This window comes from Mustelus asterias, chromosome 24 (genome assembly GCF_964213995.1).
Source record: "Mustelus asterias chromosome 24, sMusAst1.hap1.1, whole genome shotgun sequence".
NCBI classification, from domain to species: domain Eukaryota; kingdom Metazoa; phylum Chordata; class Chondrichthyes; order Carcharhiniformes; family Triakidae; genus Mustelus; species Mustelus asterias.
Window position 1 is genome coordinate 12,131,829 of NC_135824.1, and position 21,787 is coordinate 12,153,615.

Sequence of the window (21,787 nt, forward strand, 5' to 3'; positions counted from 1 at the left end):
TTCACATTCTCCCCGTGTTTGCATGGGTTTCCTCCGGGTGCTCCGGTTTCCTCCCATAGTCCAAAGGTATGCGGGTTAAGTGGATTGGCCATGCTAAATTGACCCTAGTGTCAGGAGGATTAGCAGGGTAAATATGTGGGGTTGCGGGAATAGGGCGTGGGTCGGTGCAGACTTGATGGGCCAAATGGCCTCCTTCTGCACTGTAGGGATTCTACGATTCTATGAATATGCTTCACAGGATCAACAGCCTTTAAACAGGACACTGAAGTCCATAAGTGAAGGAAAACCTAAAAGTGTGGTTCTATCAGCGGAATCAGCATTACTGGTGCCATGTAGAGTTTCAGAACAAAAACACAGAAAACTAGAAAACATTGTTTTAATCCTTTTAATTGTTTGCATCAATATTTAAAAAAAATCCAGCAGGATTAGTTCTTACCTAAATCGGAGATTGCGGTACATGGAGGAGTGTTTGTCATGTTCTATAAACTACAGTACTTCAGAACATAAGTCATGCAAGTTGTCTGATGTTCAGCAGAAGAAGGGTTAATCCAAAAAAGGATGTCGTCATTTGAAAGGCCTTGAAGCCTTTGTAGGACCCCATTCCGTAGGCACAGGATATAGCAATCAAGCATGCTGCATTTGATTAATAAATTCAGTTTCATCGAGTTTTGTTGGATTATTTTGGTGGTGAAAGGGGTTAGCTGAAACAAAGCCTCATTTTCTGGATGGAGTAGACCTCTACTATTTACAATCAGAAAGGCCAAGGAATGCAGGCATAGAAAGAAACCTTGCCTTACTCCTAAAACCCCATTCAGTAACTTCACCAGAATACACAAACATTGGGATTGGACGTGTAGTTGAAAAGGAAGAGCTTGCAGGGCCACAAGGAAGGACCATGAGCGCAGATCTAATTGGCTAGCTCTTTCAAAATGCCAGCATGGACAAGATGGGCTGAGAGGCTTCCCTCTGTGCTATATCATACAACAGCTTCATTTAAAATCCAACTTCAGTCTTGCAAAAACTTTGACCTGAAGTCACAAGCTGTTGCAAAGTGTCCGCTGTTGCAAATGTCGTCCAAAGCTCTCTTGCTGAAGTATTCGCACACTCAGTTGTTCACGATGCATTTGTTTTGCCAAGCGCCTGATTCCATCTCTGTCACCCACCCTGCACTGTCCCCATCACCCACACATACAAATTTAGAATGCAAGAAAATAAAAGCTTGAAAAAGGCCATTTGGCCCATCAATCCCACTCCTCCCCTTGTATAGGTTACCTTATTGTGGGCTCTACGCCTCCCATTTAATCACCTTCTACAATCCAAGTACTATCTGCCCTAGTGCAGCCTTAACTCAATAATTTGAACTTTCTCACAGACAATGTACAATCAATCCTGTCATTCCATCTATCCATGTATTTTCCTGAGAAACAATCCTGTAATCCTCAAAGATAATCAAGAAAAAAACATCCAGAAGTTAAAGTCTCCTCACACCTTTTGCTATTCTGCCTTGACTTTCTGCACTTTGCAGACAGCACTCCCTCAGTTCCAGCTGAGAAGAGCATCATCCCATGGAGTGTTGGGATAGATACTCACTGTATTCCCAGTGGCCCAATATCTCACTACTCTACAAATTATGTGTTCCTAATGTTTGATATGCACTTGACAATACAGAATAGAGATTATGAAATGGAAAGTTCGGTGGAAAATATTAAACGCCTTGCCAATCAATGAACAAGTTAAAAATTCTCAACTAGCAAACTAACCTACAGCCAACCAACATCAAATTGATATTTAAAAGGTGTAGAAACTAGTGACCCAAGTTAATAAGTAAGTCAATAAATACCTAAAGGTCACCTGTAAGAACTGCACCTTGTTTAACTAGGGTTTGCTCACAGAGACATGTACAAGTCTTTGTATGTTAAAAGTCTGTTGTATCATTTTACATCAATTTCTGAATGGATAGCATTCGCATCATTAATAATGCACAACTCATTCAGAAATTCTCCTGCTGTTGCACACTGGCTGTTTTCAGACACAAGTGTTCTGGCTTCCCCTAAATTCTCCTGTTCCCTGTCAGAGCAGAGTTGAGCAACACACTGGCTATTGAGTAACAAGTGTATGTGCATGACCTGAAGGGAAATCTGCAAACAAGCAGATAGGTTGCAGATACAAGTGAGCAAAAAAATAGTTACCTCCAGGTGTCTTCTGTAAAAGGTGTCTTATTTCTTTGCATTAATTAAAATGGTGTATGATTAGAAAGTGGCCTCTTCATTAATCCTGCTTTTTAATTTAGTTTGAAGGTGATGCCTTTGTAAATTACGACAGCTGCAAACTTGCTTGGCATTTCCTGCTCTTTGTTCTGACTTTATGTGAGAGCCAGAGATGGAAGGTTGTAACTTGCCAACCCCTATCGCTCGCCATTTCAGAACTCAGGAACAGGAGGAGGCCATTCAGTTCCTCGGACCTATTCCGCCATTCCATTAGATCATAGCCGATCTTGACCACACCCAACCGCCTTGGATATGTTGCCCTAATACCCTTGCCTAATAGAAACCTATTAATCTTACAGTCCTGAAACACTGAACTGACACTTGACCTTAACAACATTCCAGATTTCGCTCTGCTTTATGCGAGGCATTTGTTCCTGTTTCGTCTCAGGATGTCACTTAATATCCATTGCAATTAGGTGCCTTTCCCTAAATATTCAGTACGGTCTGATCCGAGGCAGTTTTGATCATTGCTACACTGGAGAGGCAGCTTCCTTTAAGATGCACAGTTTCTTACACAGGCATTGCATTGATCGCAATCATTGAGCCATTCCCTGTACAGTAAAAGGGATCCACTTACTTAGCCCAGTGTCCTACACATAAACTAAATCCCAATGCAACAGGGATTACTAAAACTAAGGGGCCTTCATTGAGGAGTTAATGGGGTTAATTTTGACTTAAAAATAGAAATAGAATCCCTAAAGTGAAGAAAGAGGCCAGTCGGCCCATCAAGCCCACACTGGCCCTATCCCCATAACCCCATGCATTTTCCTTGCTAATCCCCCTGACACTAAGGGGCAATTTAGCATGGCCAATCAACCTAACCTGCACATCTTAAGACTGTGGGAGGAAACCGGAGCACCCGGAGGAAACTCACACGGACACGGGGAGAAAGTGCAAACTCCACACAGACAGTGACCCGAGGCCGGAATTGAACCCGGGTCCCTGGCACTGTGAGGCAGCAGTCCTAACCACTGTGCCACCCATGACTTGGGTCATATCAAATCAGCACCTGTTTCCACATTTCTCCTGATTTCTTTTGAAAATGGAATACAAAATGAAAATGAAAAGCAGGAGAGATGTACAATGGGCGACTGATCCGACATGAACTGTTTTGCATGGTCATTAAAAAAAAGTTACAATTAACCCAAATCAGTCGAAATCTTCATTAGAAATTCCACTCTACAATCAAAATCTAAAAACAAATACAGTTTAATATCCCATGAGTGATGTGGTATAGTGAACTTTCCCTGTCTCATTGGAGAGTCATGATGTGGAGACAGTGCTCAGGTTAAGATGGCAGCAGAGGTTTTTATCTATTAATTCATTGGATAATTAGAGTCACAAACTCATTTTTTGTCACAACCCCAATGGTTTAAAGGATTGTCAGGGACACTGGGCCAAGCAGTGCCTGAGATTTCCCACAGGCTGAACTCTTATCTTCAATCATACTGCTCCTCTCAATTAGTGAATGGAAGTCAGACACTTATCCACAGGAATTGGACCGCCAACGGGGTTTGGTTTTTATTAAGGTTCTTTCGCTTACTGTGTGGAAACTGAGATGACCCTGCTTCCCAATAATGCCCCCTTGCATTCCTCTGCCAGTCAGCAAGAGAAAGGAAAGGAAACAGCAGGAATTTCCATTAATATCACGCAGCCAGCGGAGAGTGGAGGTTCAGACACACATGGGGATTAGCAAAGGGGGAATAGCAAATCGTTCAGGGCCACAGGTCAAGGGAAGACATGCTACAAACATTATGGGTTCTGTTGCTTTAAAACATGGTCAGTTGGTCTCTGTTGATGAGAAGTTATCATAAAGTGAAGCTGGCGGTTCCAGTGTGTATAAACAGGTACAATGCAGTAATGCAGATCAGCGCGCAAGACATATTGAATGTTCCCCTATCGCATGCAAGAAGCAAGTGTCTATTCCTGGCATCCAAGGAGCTCTACGCGGAGTGTGATCCTCTCGTGCCACGTCTGAGGCAAGATCCGGACAAGCTGTGCGTAGAACGGGGCATCAAATACATTTCTCTTGTGGCTGTAGTTGTCATAGTTTCCCTGGAAAACCTGCAATAACGGTTTCAAGAAATAAAGGAAATTTTATTGTACATACTGATTTAAAGTTTATTTATTAGTCACAAGTAAGGCTTACATTAACTCTGCAATGAAGTTACTGTGAAATTCCCCTAGCCGCCACAGTCTGGCGCCTGTTCAGGTCAATGCACCTGACCAGCACGTCTTTCGGACTGTGGGAGGAAACCGGATCACCCGGAGGAAACCCACGCAGGCACGGGGAGAATGTGCAAACTTCACACAGACAGTGACCCAAGCCAGGAATCGAACCCAGGTCCCTGGCGCTGTGAGGCAGCAGCGCTAACCATTGTGCCACCCGTTTGATTCCCAGATATACTCCGCCCCCCGACCCCACCTCCCCTATCTCGCCACCCAACACCTTTCACCTCCAAAGCTGGGGCATCAGTCCATAAAGAGCATCACTTGACTAACCATCCCACAAGTGTGATCTTAGTGTGTTCTGGTAGACTATTAAATTCTGAAGAAGCAAAGCCTATTAAGATTGTTCATACAAACACTTTCCAGCAGGGGTCACTGGTGTGCCAACAGGAGTGGGAAATCTATTATATTCCCTCCTTAGCCCAATTGGTTGAGATCAATTTCAATGGATCCCAGATCATCCTAGCTAACTCAATATAAATTGCAGTGGCAGATTGCGTCGAGGAACTTTCAAGCAGACGCACCTCAGAAGGAAGACTCTTATCGAGGGCTTGGCCGGGTTCAAGGTCGTTGGCGAGTGACGTCCACTACAAGGCTTCTCATTCCACCGTGAGAGCTCAAGGAACTTGCAGCAGCAACTTTCCATCACCACCTTTCATATGGTCCCAGAAAGCAGCAGAAACTGGTGCTGAAGGGAGACAAATCTGATGGCTTCCAACCCCTCTACCCTAACACCGCCACGGTGCCACGGTGGGTGGCACAGCGGGTGGCACAGTGGTTAATGCTGTTGCCTCACAGCTCCAGGGACCTGGGTTCGATTCCTGGCTTGGGTCACTGTCTGTGTGGAGTTTGCACATTCTCCCCGTGTCTGTGTGGGTTTCCTTCAGGTGCTCTGGTTTCCTCCCACACAGTAAGAAGTTTAACAACACCAGGTTAAAGTCCAACAGGTTTATTTGGTAGCAAAAGCCACACAAGCTTTCGGAGCTCTAAGCCCCTTCTTCAGGTAAGTGGGAATTCTGTTCACAAACAGAGCTTATAAAGACACAGACTCAATTTACATGAATAATGGTTGGAATGCGAATACTTACAACTAATCAAGTCTTTAAGAAACGAAACAATGTGATTTCCTCCCACACTCCAAAGATGTGCGGATTAGGTGCATTGGTCATGCTAAGTTCCCCCTTATAGTGTCACGGGATGCGTGGGTTAGAGGGATTAGTGGGTAAATATGTGGGGTTACAGGAATAGGGCCTGGGTGGGATTCTTGTCGGTGCAAACATGATGGGCCGAATGACCTCCTTCTGCACTGCAGGGATCCTATGGGACCTCCCACTCCATGGGTTGGGAAGGAGTGTCTTCTAGAGGTGGGGAGGGGTGGGGTGGGGGGAGCGGGGGAGCGTTGCAGGGGAACTCACTCTCAGGGCAGAGAAGTGGATGTTAGCTACACAGCCTGAAACCTTCTGACATTCACTGGCTCAAGATCAGCTGAAGGACAATTTCCCCCCAGGTCCTCGAAATGGCCAAGTCAAACCTGAACAATTTTCAGTTCAAGAGTTCCTGTACCAAATTCTTAACTAGCACGCTTACATGAACCTTTGCTCAACCACCTCTGAGAAGGCTGATTCAATCTCAGCTGGAAAAAGACTTACGTTTATCTGGGACTTATCCCTCAGAAATGTCCCAAAGGAATTCTGATTGTGCTGAAGTGCAGAAACTGTGACATAGGGGAACACAGTAGCCATTCTGCACACAGCAAGATCCCACCATTTGTTTTGCAAAATGTTCGGCCAAGGACAGAATGTTGGCCAGGACTCCACGGCAGCCTCTGATGGTGACCTCAATTTTCCACTTTATTTTTATTGTAACTTCCACCTGCGCCACTGAAGCAGGCAAATCGAACCTCACCAGGAGAACAGTCCCTCTGCCAATTCTTTGGTACAGTACCAGGCTGGTAATTCAGATAAGCGCCGGACTTTTACCGCACCGCCACGGAAATCAGAGCGGGCGAGGGGCGGACAATGGGAAGATTGGTTGACCTCGGGCGGGATTTTTCAGTCTTGGGTCGAGCGAGGCCATAAAATCCCGTCCACGGTGTTCAAAACCTGGAGTGGGGCTTTAACCCGCAAACTGCTCTCCAAGAGGTGGAATTGCCAATAACTGAACTACCAATACTGAGATCTTCCCCACTAACAGCCTTTGACGTTCTCTTGAATCTTTTGGGCTCCTTAGCACACAACAGCATAAGGGCGTAGCACACACCATGTTGCTTACCTTGTCTGTCTTTGTGATGTCGTCTTGGTAAACAGACCACGACTGTCCATCAATGCTATAAGCAATTTTAAAGGATTCCACATATTGAGCTACGCCAAAATCTTTTGCTCCTTGGGTGATGATGCCAGTGACTTTCTTAGGAATCAAGAGGTCAATCTAGAGACAACAGGAAGACGTCATAAAAGGTGAGTCAAAGTGAGAAAAGCAACAAAAGGATATTAGCCCGGTGGAGTCGAATCCCTCGGACAGACCGTGCGCAACTTGCAAATTTGTGGACTCTAAGAGCACGTTTCGGGTGGAATTTTACCGGCAGGTCCGCCCGAGGCGCGTACGATCCCTCCCAAGGCCAACGGAGAATGCCGTTCTCCGAGCCTCGTCGGTCCGTGGAATCGGGCCGGGCGTGCCAGTAAAATTCCGGCCTTCATCTTTCCCTCCCAGTCTGAATGCCAGTTCTTTGCTGCTTCTGAAGTTGGTAGCTGCTCCTAACTGTAGTGAAAACCCTCTCGTCACTCACCCGAGTTGCTATTCGTCCTGTATGAGTCTAGGCATTGAGTCCTGCTGGCCTCACCTAGTCATGGGCGAGGGAACCTATCAGTCAAAGCTGTCCTTGTCCATCTCAAGGGAAATGAACATTCACAATGTGCCAATTAGATACAGCTTGGGGGAAACATCTCAATGGCACCCCCATTTCCAAGGATTGTTATGGAAAAACTCAATTAAAACAATCCAAAATTATAATCTATATTAATCAACACAAATCCATTCATTCCACAGATTATACTCACATGATCCCAACAGGACCTGGAATTATAACTTTCTACACATATTCAGGCGTCTATGGTTTAGTTATGTTAATAACGTGATAAGCTTTTAAATGTTGGTTACAAATATGGACTAGTGTTTCTGTAACCACGTACATTTGAAGTTCACGCTCACTGAGATTCATTTCCCTTTATTTCCAGTACATCTCGTCCTGGGCAGGAAACCAGATTATAATCGGCACACTGGACAAAGAGGAAGCCTTTCAATTGTTCGAGCATGTCCCATTGCTATGACAACCATGGCAGGCCATCTTTTTCATCCCAATGCTCTACCTTCTCCACTCATGACTTTACTCCCTTAGTTGGCCAGGTAGCATCAATCTCCACCTTTTAAAGACATTGGCCAGAATTTTCCAGAAAATTCCAGCAGGCCTGATGCCATTTCACACTCTTGTGGGCATTGATTGGCAGACCATCACCGGGAGGAAGTCTCGTCTTGGAGATCTACCTCACCCACTTCCTGCCAATATTTAATTTATTATTGACACGTGCATTGGGATACAGTGAAAGGTATTGTTTCTTGCGCGCTATACAGGCAAAACATACCGTTCATTGAGTGTGTGGGGGAAAGGGAAAAAGGGAAAGGATGGGGTGCAAAATATAATGCTGCAGTTACAGGTAGGGTGAAGAGAAAGATCAGTTTATTGTGTGATAGAACCATTCAAAGTCTGATGGCAGCAGGGAAGAAGTTGTTCTTGAGTTTGTTGGTATGTGTTTTCAGACTTCTGTATCTTTTTCCTGACGAAGAAGGTGGAGGAGGGAATGTCCGCGGTGCATGGGGTCCTCGGTTCTGTTGGCTGCTTTCCTGAGCCAGTGGGAAGTGTAGACGGAGTCAATGGATGGGAGGCTGGTTTGCCTGATGGACTATTAAACGTTATTAAATTTTGGGTTTCCCCAGGATCCATCATCGTACAAATTGAAGCCAGGGGAAGAAAAGACCCTTACATGGCCATTAATTAGGCACTTAAGGCCTTAGTTCGGGCAAGGGCAGGCTTCCTATCCAAGGCCGTGCCCACCCCGAAGTAAAATCACCGGGTACGTGAGATAATGGAGGGAATCCTGTCTGTACAGTTTTATATTCCGCCCTCGTCACCTCAGAATCTGCCGGGTGAGGAGCGTAAAATTCTGATCATTAAATGATTTTACATTCACAACCTTCAGAGACAGTGCATTTCATAGCATCCCAAAGTGCAGAAGGAGGCCATTCGGCCCATCAAGTTGGCACCAGGCCCCATCCCCATGCATTTACCCTTGCTAGTCCTCCTGACACTAAGGGACAATTTAGCATGGCCAATCCACCTAAACCCGCACATCGTTGGACTGTGGGAAGAAAGCAGAGCACCCGGAGGAAACCCACACAGACACGGGGAGAACGTGCAAACTCCACACAGACAGTGACCCAAGCCGGGAATCGAACCTGGGTCCCTGGTGCTGTGAGGCAGCAGTGCTAACCACTGCGCCACCGTGCCGCCCACCTCTGGATGAAGACATTTTTTCTGGATCTACATTTAACAAGCTCAACTCAAGATTCTAAACATTAGGTTGCAATAATGCTGGAATGTTCCATCAGAGGGAAACAGACCATCTGCCCAAGCTTTGCACCATCCAGTCCCCAATTTACCAAGCAATGACAAAGTAGAACAATCACATTAATTGAGTTAAGAAGTTTAGGACCGATACCTGAAGCCACTGTGATTTGTTGCTGAGCTCAGCAGTCCAGGCATTAGTTTTTCCTTGTTTGTCCAAACGAGCTAAGCAAGGTGCCCAGGTGAAAGCGTCAATTCCCCACATTTTGTACGTACTCGAGGCAGTAATCTGATTGTTTCTAATAAACCTTGACTTCATCCCGAGTGGCTCCGAGCAACCTGTTGTGTTTAAGTAAACTGTAAACACACAAATTTTTATGACAGAGTGGGTAGTGCCTAGTGCCTCCAAATCCCTAAATATAAACACACCATCCTCTCATGCTCGCTTGAAGCTCTTCGCCCCAATACCTCAGCAAGTGGCCATTCTTCATGCGTATCTTAGAATCCCTACAGTACAGAAGGAGGCCATTTGGCCCATCAAGTCTGTACCAACCACAATCCCACCCAGGGCCTATTTCCCGCAAACCCCACACATTTACCCTGTTAATCCCCTGACACTAGGGTTGATTTAGCATGGCCAATCAGCCTAACCCGCACATCTTTAGTCTGTGGGAGGAAACAGGAGCACCCGCAGGAAACCCACGCAGACACGGGGAGAATGTGCAAATTCCACATAGACAGTGACCCAAGGTGGGAATTGAACCTGGGACCCTGGTGCTGTGAGGCAACAATGCTAACCACTGTGCCATATCTGTTTGTGGTTGGTTCCACTGTCCTACAGTCATTGAACAAGTCAACTTTTTAATCCTGTGAAATTCCGGGACTTTGTCATTTCTGGGATCGCTCTGGGAAATTTCTTTTGGAAGTAGAAGGACCAGGGTACTTGATAACGACCAAATGACCCGCAAAATAGCAGGAGATAAGTTTTGATTTGAAGCGTCCACACGGAATGAGTGCCTGATCTTTGTTTTGACCGTGAGGCACAAGTGATGAGTTCCACTCACGGAGAGCAAAGAAAGCACAAGGTCAAAAGGGCACGTCAAGCCTGGACACGATGGAGTTCCTCCTCTACTGTTTAGTAAACAGTATTTGAATAGGTTTAACAATGGTTTTTTTTTTGTTAGTTGGAGAATGGTGAACGGACACAAAGGACAACCTAGAGAATGGGGAACAAACAAAGTTATAAACTGATAAATTTGGCTCATCTGTGGTGGACCAGCAGTGGACACAAGTGACTCCAAGTTTCTGACTACAATTCATTAATTGCAGACTCTTTAGCAACTGGGGGATAGTGTGCTGATGAGAACCATCGGATGGGCAAAAGACCAGCCTCTACTAACATATTGCCCCCACGTTTGAGAAGCCTCGTTATCTTACTAGTCAGAATTACACTTGAAGAATGGCCTCTTGGCCGCAGTGCCTGAGGATTACACAGATGGTTGAGGAACCCCACAGAAAAAAGGATTAAAATATTGCTATGCGGAAGAGAAGACTAAACAGTACAAGATGTACTGAGGAGGACAAGGCTCACAGTACTAGCTTGCTAAAGCTGATTCTAAAATGCTATTTTTACTTATGTTTGCCTGACAGTTACTCCAAGTACCTCATGTGAAATGAGCTGTTTCCTATTAGTAACCTAACACTCACTGGCAACAGAGAAGTTAGTGATGGTGCATAAACAAATTGGCAGACTTCCTCTGCTCCCCCATGTATGTCACTACCATCAGTAATGGGATATCCCAACCTTACCATCACACAGCAGACTCTTAGCAACTGGAAAGAACAAATGAATAACGTTAATACTTATGATGAGATAACATCTTATTTGACGTCATTACTTTGAAATGTGCAAACTTTTGTTATAGAACATAGAAAAGCTACAGCACAAACAGGCCCTTCGGCCCACAAGTTGTGCCGAACATGTCCCTACCTACTAGGCTTACCTATAACCCTCTATCTTACTAACTTCAATGAACTTATCCAAAAGTCTCTTAAAAGACCCTATCGAATCCGCCTCCATCACCACTACCGGCAGCCGATTCCACGCACCCACCACCCTCTGAGTGAAAAACTTACCCCTAACATCTCCTCTGTACCTACTCCCCAGCACCCTAAACCTGTGACCTCTTGTGGCAACCATTTCAGCCCTGGGTAAAAGCCTCTGAGAATCCACTCTATCAATACCCCTCAACATCTTATACACCTCTATCAGGTCACCTCTCATCCTTCGTCTCTCCAAGGAGAAAAGACCTAGCTCTCTCAACTTATCCTCATAAGGCATGCCATCTAATCCCGGCAACATCCCTGTAAATCTCCTCTGCACCCTTTCTATGGCTTCCACATCCTTTCTGTAATGAGGCGACCAGAACTGGGCACAGTACTCCAGGTGGGGTCTGACCAGGGTCCTATACAGCGGCAGCATTATCTCCCGATTTCGAAACTCAATTCCTCTATTGATGAAGGCCAGTATTCCATACGCCTTCTTAACCACAGCCTCTACCTGCGATGCTGCTTTGAGCGTCCTATGAACCCGGACCCCAAGATCCTTCTGATCTTCCACACTGCCAAGCGTCTTACCCTTAATATTATATTCTTTCATCCTATTCGACCTGCCAAAATGAACCACCACACACTTATCTGGGTTGAAGTCCATCTGCCACTTCTCCGCCCAGTCTTGCATCTTATCTATATCTCGTTGCAACTGCTGACATCCCTCTACATTATCCACAACACCACCAACCTTTGTGCCATCAGCAAACTTGCCAACCCATCCTTCCACTTCCTCATCCAGGTCATTTATAAAAATCACAAAGAGCAAGGGTCCCAGAACAGATCCCTGGGGCACTCCACTGGTGAACGACCTCCATGCTAAAAAAGACCCATCTACAACCACTCTTTACCTTCTGTGGGCCAAGCCAGTTCTGAATCCACAAAGCAATGTCCCCTTGTATCCCATGCCCCTTCACTTTCTCAATGAGCCTTGCATGGGGCACCTTATCAAACGCCTTGCTGAAATCCATATAAACTACATCTACCGCTCTTCCCTCGTCTATGTGTCTAGTTACATCTTCAAAAAATTCAATTAGGCTCGTAAGGCATGATCTGCCTTGGACAAAGCCGTGCTGGCTATTTCTGATCATACTATTCCTCTCCAGATGTTCATAAATCCTGCCTCTCAGGATCTTCTCCATCTACTTACCAACCACTGAGGTTAGACTCACCGGTCTATAATTTCCGGGGCTATCTCTTCTCCCTTTCTTGAATAACGGAACCACATCCGCAATCCTCCAATCCTCCGGAACCTCTCCCATCTCCATTGATGACGCAAAGATCATCGCCAGAGGCTCAGCAATCTCTTCCCTCACCTCCCACAGTAACCTGGGGTACATCCCATCCAGTCCCGGTGATTTATCTAACTTGATGGTTTTCAAAAGTTCATGTTATGTCATGTTATGTCAGAAAACACAGCGCCCTACCTCACCAGTACTGGCCTTCAATTTGCATTTTATTGTACGGCACTGGTTGAGGGAGCAAAGTTGCCCTGGATATTGAGAGAACAGGAACATAGAATCATAGAATCCCTATAGTGCAGATGGAGGCCATTCGGCCCATCGAGTCTGCACTGACAACAATCCCACCCAGGCCCTATCCCCGTAACCCCACGTATTTACCCTGACTAAGGAGCAATTTAGTATGGCCAATCAACCTAACTTGCACATCATTGGACTGATGTTATCTCAAAACCACTGAGAGTACAACATACTCCATATATCATGATGGACAGTTCACCTATCCTATAAGCCCTAATGTAAGGATCGAACCCACAGCACTCTCAACCCTGACGCAAAAGTGCTACCAACTTGTCACACCTTCAGATACCTGAGTCAAACTGACCCATATGGGGGATTCCTTGAAAAAAGAATAGGGTAAATATCTAGTTGGAATGTAATTGGACATCATATAAATAAGGACAGACCCGTGATCAAGTATGTCACTAAGGCCCTTAATTGTATTCCTGGGATCATGGGCAAGCGGGTGTCCTTGGCAAGTAGATACAACACTCAAGAAGCTTGACACCATCCAGGGCAAAGCAGCCCGTTTGATTGGCACCATATCTACAAACATTCAATCCCTCCACCACCGATACTCAGTAGCAGCAGTGTGTACTATCTACAAGATGCACTGCAGCAATTCACCAAAGATCCTCAGCCAGCACCTTCCAAACCCACGACCACTTCCATCTAGAAGGATAAGGGCAGCAGATAAATGGGAACACCACCACCTGCAAGTTCCCCTCCAAGCCACTCACCATCCTGACTTGGAAATATATCGCCGTTCCTTCACAGTTGCTGGGTCAAAATCCTGGAATTCCTTCCCTAACAGCATTGTGGGTCAACCCACAGCACGTGGACTGCAGCGGTTCAAGAAGGCAGCTCACCACCACCTTCTCAAGGGCAACTAGGGATGGGCAATAAATGCTGGCCAGCCAGTGACACCCATGTCCCCGAATGAATATTTTAAAAAATATAAAGAATATTCTCGAATTATGCATGATTAACCTTAGCAAGAAGAGATCCTTTCCTCAGGAGATTAAATGGAGTTCAGGGTTGAGCGGTTTGTGATCTTATTCTTTAAGTTAATAACATCAAGCTAAACAGCAATCTAACTATACCACAATGAGAAACAATGTAATTCTAACCAACAATATTTTGTTAGCCATGTACTTCATTGTCTGAGTACACACCACCTTCTGTACTGACACACAGAATGGGAATACAATAATGTCTATTCCCTTCGTTCTAAACAATTACAACAGCTTGGACTTCTATAGTATCTTCAACATAGTAAAATGCCTTGGGCACTTCCTCATTAAAACTATTTCCTGCACTGATGCACAATATTTGAGCAATAGTGGGATATTTTCCATTACCCAACTTCCACAAAGGATTTTGGCATGAGATAAACCTCCCCTCCCGTTCTTCTCCCAACCCAGGGCCAAGTCCCAGAAGATTTTCATCCCACCCCAACTGTTCTTGATCTAGGATTTACCGTTCAATTCACAGCCAATCAGCTCCATGCGCAGTGTGCAAGCCCGCTGACACACCACAGGAATAAGGCGGATGTACTGAGCAATGATGGGTGGATCAATCAGATTCTTCTTCTGTTCGTTGTTGTTGCGGTTTCCGCTAAATAACTGTGAAAAGAAGAAAAAAATAGGCTTTGAAAATGGCAGTGCTAAATTACAAAATTGTGAAAAATACAAACGTTTGGTAGTCTGGAAAGATGACAAGGTGGCACAGTGGTTAGCACTTCTGCCTCACAGCGCCAGGGACCCGGGTTCGATTCCCAGCTTGGTCACTGTCTGTGTGGAGTCTACACATTCTCCCTGTGTCTGCATGGGTTTCCTCCGGGTGCTCCGGTTTCCTCCCACAGTCTGAAAGACGTGCTGGTTAGGTGCATTGGCCATGCTAAATTCTCCCTCAGTGTACCCGAACAGGTGCCAGAGTGTGGCGACGAGGGCATTTTCACAGTAACTTCATTGCAGTGTTAATGTAAGCCTACTTGTGACACTAATAAATAAACTAAACTAAATATCTGAGTGCCAGGGAGGAGGTTTGTGGTGTTATTTCTCCTCCAAATTTCTTTTCTCCTCTTCCCTTCACTGAGGTAGAGATCCACTTGTGATTGTTGCCTTGTATTACCGCACCGGAGTGGCCATTTCTTTGCTGTTAGTTTGGACAATGAGCGCTGACTGACATTACAACTAGGGACAATATTACAGTTCCGCTTGAGACCCAGTGTCTAAACAGTCACTGAATAGCAACTAGGAGGTTTCACCATTCTATTCCCATGACACTGATGTGAATTATAGACCAACCTTATATATCCTCTTTAACTGTTCAACATACATGGCACAGTGGTTAATATTGTTGTCTCACAGTGCCAGAGACCCAGGTTCAATTCTGGCATTGGGAGATTGTGTAGAGTTTGCATGCTTTCCCCATGTCTGCACGGGTTTCCTCCAGGTGCTCCGCTTTCCTCCCAGTCCAAACATGTGCAGGTTAGATGGATTGGCCATGCTAAATAAATTGCCCCATAGTTTCACAAGATGCATAGGTTAAATGGATTAGACATTGGTAAATGCGTGGTGTCAAGTGAATAGGGCAGTGTGATGGGCCTGAGTAAGATACTCTGTCAGACAGTCAGTGCAGACTCGATGGGCCAAATGGCCTCCTTCTGCACTGTAGGGATTCTATTGTGTGAGAAAGTTTCATCAACAGAGATTTCTATCATTTATACTTTACCTTTTCCTTATCACTCTCGCTGCTTTTGAAGGTTATGTAGTTTACACCATCAAAACTGTAGGCAATTTTAAACAATTTGATATATTCCGGCGCCCCCACTGCCAGTGCACCCTGTGTGATGATCCCAGTAATTCTCATCCTTTTAAGCAAATTCACCTGCAAAACCAAGAATGTAACCTTTACAAGCGAACAAAGAAGCATCTTCCTTCAAAACACGTGATTATATTTCAACTTGACTTTTTTTTAATAATTCGTGGGACATGGGCATCACTGGCTGGCCAGCATTTATTGTCCATCCCTAGTCGCTCAAGGGAAGTTGAGAGTCAAGCACATTGCTGTGGCTCTGGAGTCACATGTAGGCCAGACCAGGTAAGGACGGCAGATTTCCTTCCCTAAAGGACATCAGTGAAGCAAATGGGTTTTTCCAACAATCGACAATGATTCCATGGTCATCTGTAGATTCTTATTTCCAAGTAGATGGCGTAAGGACATTCACCACTGACCTCTTGGATCTAGCAATCCGACATCTGCCAGGCTTCTGACCAGGGAATTCAACTAACCATCGACAAAGCTGTAAAGCTGAATGATCATAGTCTCATTATCATAATTAAACTGCCAACCCATCTCCTTGCAATTCTGAAGAAAAACCATAGGCGTGTGATCTGTTAACATCTTTGGAAAACTTAGATGAGGTTGTTCAATGTCTGCATTTACAGAGATTGCTGGATGCTTCTATTAAGGCCTTTAAGTGGCTACCTAAAAGCACAGCGCTGCAGTGGCCAGATGCAGTACTGCAACACTCTGACTGGGACTAAGTCCCGGGGCTTTTGAGGATGGGAGGGTGGGGGACAACCAGAGAGAAGGGGGCGATTGTAGCATCAGTGGGCAGGGAGCATACAGGAGCTCACACACACAGCTCTGATGTCTTCAAGCTCTCTACATTTGTCTTAATAAATGAACCCACAATGTGTTGACCCAGTCCCTTATGATTTTTGCCTTGCATCTTTTACAACAAATAAGCTCAAGGACTTGTATCATTATAACAACATGACACCATGTAGAGACTCGTGCTAAACCTGTTTTGTACTGTACATAGTTAGGTTTTTGGGGTTGGACAGAGAGAGAGGACTTGTCCCCTTTTCTTCATGCTCTGCCATTTTCTTTTTCGGGCCACGTCCAACCCTTGCTGCCCCCTGTGATGCCTTGCCCTTATCTTGTAGCTTGTTGTCTTAGTTAGTTAGCCTTGAGTAATATTTGTAAATATAGACAATGAACAACCTCATCTAAGTCTCCCAGCGATGATAACAGGAAATCCGACCAAGCATATCTTCCGATACAAGGATCTTCCAGTTGGGGTTGCGTTCCCAATCAGCTTTAGACTCCCTACCTGGAGCTGTTGGAACAGGGGCCCTTCAGCCCATCAAGTCCATAACAACTCTCTATTAGAGCAATCCAGTCATTGTCATGCTCCTGCTCCATCCCCTTAACCTGGAAAGTTTATTTTCCTCAGGTGCCTACCCAATTTCTTTTTTGATCATCTCTGCTTCCACTTTGTGGGCAGCAAGTTTCACGTCATTATTGCATAACAATTGTTTTTCTAAAATGTTAAACCTGTGTCTCCTCGTCCTTGTGTGAGCAGCTATTGGGAACAACTTTCCTTTGCCTATCTTATCCAAACCTGCCATAATCTTGTACACTTCCATTGCTCCCAGAACAATCACAGATTCTCCAACCTAATCTCATAACTAAAATATCTGAAAAACCTCCTCCCAAAGACGTTCACAGTCTCCTTAAAGTCCTTGAAGCATCGGCAAATGGGAACTGCTTTACTTCATCTACCTTACCTGAATTTGTCATAATCTTGTACACTTCAATCAAAGTTGTGGCAAAAACCCATCTGATTCACTAATATCTTTTCGGGAAGGAAATCTGCCACCCTTACTCGGTCTGTCCTACGTGTGATTTCAGACCATGGCAATATGGTTGATTCTTAACTATTGTCTGAAATGGTCCAGCAATCCACAATTCAAGGGCAATTGAGGATGGGCAACAAAGCTGGCCTTGCCAGCGACACCAACTTCCCGTTGAACGAAGAAAGAAAAAAAATTGAAAGATTTTTTTTGACTCAGTACCTGAAACCAGGGATTAAGGTCAAAGGTTGCCATACTCCAAGCATTCACAATTCCCTTGTTGTTGAGTCGTGCCAGCTCTGGGCGCCAGCGTTTCAGGCCCAGAAATCCAATGTGTAATGAGGAGGCGGTGATCTGGTGGTCATCTATTGCTCTTCCCTCCATCCCTAATGGACTTGCACAGGCTGTAACAAGGAGGTTAAAGAGAAACCAGTGAATAAACGGGAGTGAGTCTTTGACTTCAGGAAGCGGAGTGGAGAACATGCCCCTGTCTACATCAATGGGGATGAAGAAGAAATGGTCGAAAGCTTCAACTTTTTAGGTGTCCGGATCACCAACAAACTGTCCTGGTCCCCCCATGCCGACACCATAGTTAAGAAAGCCCACCAACGCCTCTACTTTCTCAGAAGACTAAGGAAATTTTGCATGTCAGCTACGACTCTCACTTTTACAGATGCATCATAGAAAGCATTCTTTCTGGTTATATCACAGCTTGGTATGACTCCTGCTCTGCCCAAGACCGCAAGAATCTCCAACGGTCGTGAATGTAGCCCAATCCACCACGCAAACCAGCCTCCCATCCATTGACTCTGTCTACACTTCCCGCTGCCTCGGCAAAGCAACCAGCATAATTAAGGACCCCAGGACATACTCTCTTCCACCTTCTTCTATTAGGAAAAAGATACAAAAATCTGAGGTCATGTACCAACCGACTCAAGAACAGCTTCTTCCCTGCTGCCATCAGACTTTTGAATGGACCTATTTTGCATTAAGTTGATCTTTCTCTACACCCTAGCTATGACTGGAACACTACATTATGCACTTGTTTCCTTCTCTATGAACGGTATGCTTTATTTGTATAGCATTCGAGAAAAAATACTTTTCACTGTATACATGTGACAATAATAAATCAAATCAAAATCTTAAAATTATTGACAAACCCTAGGCGAGTGGGCCAAAGATCATGATGCGTTATACCAACAAGTTTGAAGAGTTTGGCAGAGGACGCAGGGCTGATCGCATGTCCCCAACCTGGATTTGGAAAGCAAGCAGATAAGAGGTGAAAGGAGAGACTGGGGTAGAGAAGGATGTCCCGAGGCTCTGGAACAAATTAAGATTAAGTGGCATGAATGCTATGAATCTGGATTTCAATGCAACATCCGCCCTGGGATGTTCATGGTCTGTGTGGCTTGCTACCACACTGGAAGAGGTAGGCTCACCTGATGTCAGCCCTTCTCTTGCAAAAAAAGAGCAGACTTGTTACCTGAATTTCCAGACAGAAAGGGATAAACAAAGCCAGTGCTAACACAAGAGTATGTGCTAAAGGGCAAAGCTAACCACACAATGCTTGTGAGTTTATCAGTCTAGCTGCTCTACATTCCAATCGCTCGCAAAGTTAACAACCCATTATCTCAGTAAACCCACCCTCACTGGCAGGACAGATTCCTTTCTGATCAGACTCATTCAGAATGGAAATGTGCAGGTGAGACAGCTGCAGCTATTTACACAAACGTCTGTATGTGTATGCGTGTGTGTGTCTCTGTGTGTGTGTGAGCTAATTCTACAATAAATTAGCAGAAGGTGGCCAATTCATTGAACAACATTCACACTATAGGCTGCACAAAGCAAAGCTCAGTAAAAGGGACTTTGTGTGCTTTTCCAAGCCACTGGCTTTACATTGCTTATCCAAAATGTCTCTCCATCTCTTCTGAAGTTGGGGTACAATTCTACCAGTGCCAACATGTGGAGGACTTGATCCTGTCTACATCAACGGGGAGGAAGTGGAAATGGCCGAGAGCTTCAAATTTCTAGGTGCCCAGATCACCAACCTGTCCCGGTCCCCCCATGCCGACACTATAGTTAAGAAAGCCTCTACCTTCTCAGGAGGCTAAGGAAATTCAGCATGTCCGCCATGGCTCTCACCAACATTTACAGATGTACCATAGAAAGCATTATTTCTGGATGTGTCACAGCTTGGTTTGGCGCCTGCACTGTTCAAGACCGCAAGGAACTACAAAGGGTCATGAACGAAGCCCAGTCTATCACGCAAACCAGCCTCCCACCCATTGACTCTGTCTACACTTCCCGCTGCCTCAGAAAAGCTGTCAGCATAACCAAGGACCCAACGCACCCCAGTCATATTTTTTTCCATCTTCTTCCGTCGGGAAAAAGATACAAAAGTCTGAGGAGACGTACCAACCGACTTAAGAACAGCTTCTTCCTTGCTGCCATCAGACTTTTGAATAGACCTGCCTTATTAAGTTGATCTTTCTCTACACCCTAGCTGACTGCATTCTCTCCTTTCCTTCTCTATGAACGGTATGCTTTGTCCGTATAACACGCAAGAAACAATACTTTTCACTGTATGTTAATACATGTGACAAAAAATAATAAATCAAATCAAAAAACCACCCTCCAGAACCCCAACCAATTTGTCATGTTGAGAGATGAGCTGTTGAGTGGCTGCTGGCTGATTGACAACAGAGGGCCTCATAGCTGGGCTTGCCCCTGCCCTCAGTTGACCTCTGGCCGTAAGATGTTTCAGTCAGAATCACTCGGCAGTAATCAGGAACAGGATCATCTTGGTGCACCAAGTGGGAGGTGTCAGAAGCAATGAATTAAACTTTAGGTACCGTGAATTATATCCAGGTCAAGAACAGTGAAAGTCAGATACAGTGTAAAACTCCCTCTACTCTGTCGCAACAATGACCCCCTAATGGCGGCATGGTGGCACAGTGGTTAGCACTGGTGCCTCACAGTGCCAGGGACCCAGGTTCGATTCCTGGCTTGGGTCACTGTCTGTGCGAATTCTGCACGTTCTCCCCGTGTCTGCGTGGGTTTCCTCTGGGTGCTCTGGTTTCCTCCCACAATCCCAAAGACGTGCTGGTTAGGTGCATTGGCCATGCTAAATTCTTCCTCAGTGTACCCAAACAGGTGGCGGAGTGTGGCGACTAGGGGATTTTCACAGTAACTTCATTGCAGTGTTAATGTAAGCCTACCTGTGACTAATAAATAAACTTTAACTTTAACTAATAAAGAATGGGTGGTGGAGGGAAGGGTGGGGTGGGGGGAGAGAATCATATATTTTGGTGGAAGCATGAGTTTGAGGGCCCGAGTGACTTCCTTCATCCTGTACTTGACTTTGTAATACTTACCTGAATATTAAGTTCACAAACCAGCATTGAAACGGCATGGTGGCACAGTGGTTAGCACTGCTGCCTCAAAGCATTAGTACAGTAAGAAGTCTCACAACAACAGGTTAAAGTCCAACAGGTTTATTTGGTAGCAAATACCAAAGCTTTCGGAGCTTGCTGCTCCTTCGTAAGGAGCAGCAAGCTCCAAATGCTTTGGTATTTGCTACCAAATAAACCTGTTGGACTTTAACCTGGTGTTGTGAGACTTCTTACTGTGCTTACCCCAGTCCAACGCCGGCATCTCCACATCAAAGCATTAGTGCCAGGGACCCTTGGGTGACTGTCTATGTGGAGTTCTCCCCATGTCTGTGCGACTTTCCTCCGGGTGCTCTGATTTCCTCCCAAGGATTTGCAAGTTAGATGAATTGATCAGAATAAAAATTGCCCCTTGGTGTCCCAAGATGTGTTGGTTAGGTGGATTAGCCATGGTAAAATGTATGGAGTTACAGGGTTAGGGCAGAGGGGAGGGCCTGCGAAAGATACTCTGTCAGAGAGTAAGTGCTGACTCAATGGGCTGAACAGCCTCATTTTGCCACTGATTAGTCATCTTAGTACTGTGCCAGAAAAGATCCCTCTGTGTCCTCTTTCTGAGTTGCTTAAGGATTCATACGAAAATACAAAATCAGGAACAAGAGACCACTCAGCCCCTCTAGTCTGCTCTGCTATTCAATAAGATCATGGCTGATCTGATTGTAACCTCAACCCCACATTCCTGCCTAATCCTGATATTCTTTCACCCATTGTTAATCAAGCATTTATCGAGTTCAGCCTTAGAAATATTAAAAGACTCTGCTTCCACTGTCTTTTGAGGAAGAGAGTTCCAGAGGCTCACAACCCTCAGAGAAAAGATTTCTCCTCATCTCTGTCCTAAATGAGCGATCCTTTATGTTTAAAACAGTGATCCCTAGGTTCTAGATTCTCCGAAAAGAGGAATCACCCTCTCCACATCCACCCTGTCAATACTCCTCAAGAGCTTAAAGGTTTC

General features: G+C 45.2%; 1 protein-coding gene across 4 annotated transcripts in view; it reads right to left on the minus strand.

The window, feature by feature from the left end:
• Window positions 1-369: 369 nt before the first annotated feature.
• The window catches only part of LOC144511208 (EGF-like repeat and discoidin I-like domain-containing protein 3), a 105,829-nt gene continuing 84,411 nt past the window's right edge, over window positions 370-21,787 (minus strand). For 2 of the 4 annotated variants that reach the window (XM_078241300.1, XM_078241298.1), the window contains 6 exons: window positions 17,612-17,793; window positions 15,480-15,635; window positions 14,224-14,368; window positions 9,269-9,453; window positions 6,768-6,923; window positions 370-4,331 (listed from right to left, as the gene is read on the minus strand). In XM_078241300.1, the coding sequence (XP_078097426.1) occupies window positions 4,188-4,331; window positions 6,768-6,923; window positions 9,269-9,453; window positions 14,224-14,368; window positions 15,480-15,635; window positions 17,612-17,793 (968 nt within the window). In that variant the 3' untranslated portion in view covers window positions 370-4,187. Of the gene's footprint in view, window positions 4,332-6,767; window positions 6,924-9,268; window positions 9,472-14,223; window positions 14,369-15,479; window positions 15,636-17,611; window positions 17,794-21,787 lie in introns of all 4 variants that reach the window. The other 2 variants (XM_078241299.1, XM_078241297.1) reach the window with 1 other exon arrangement.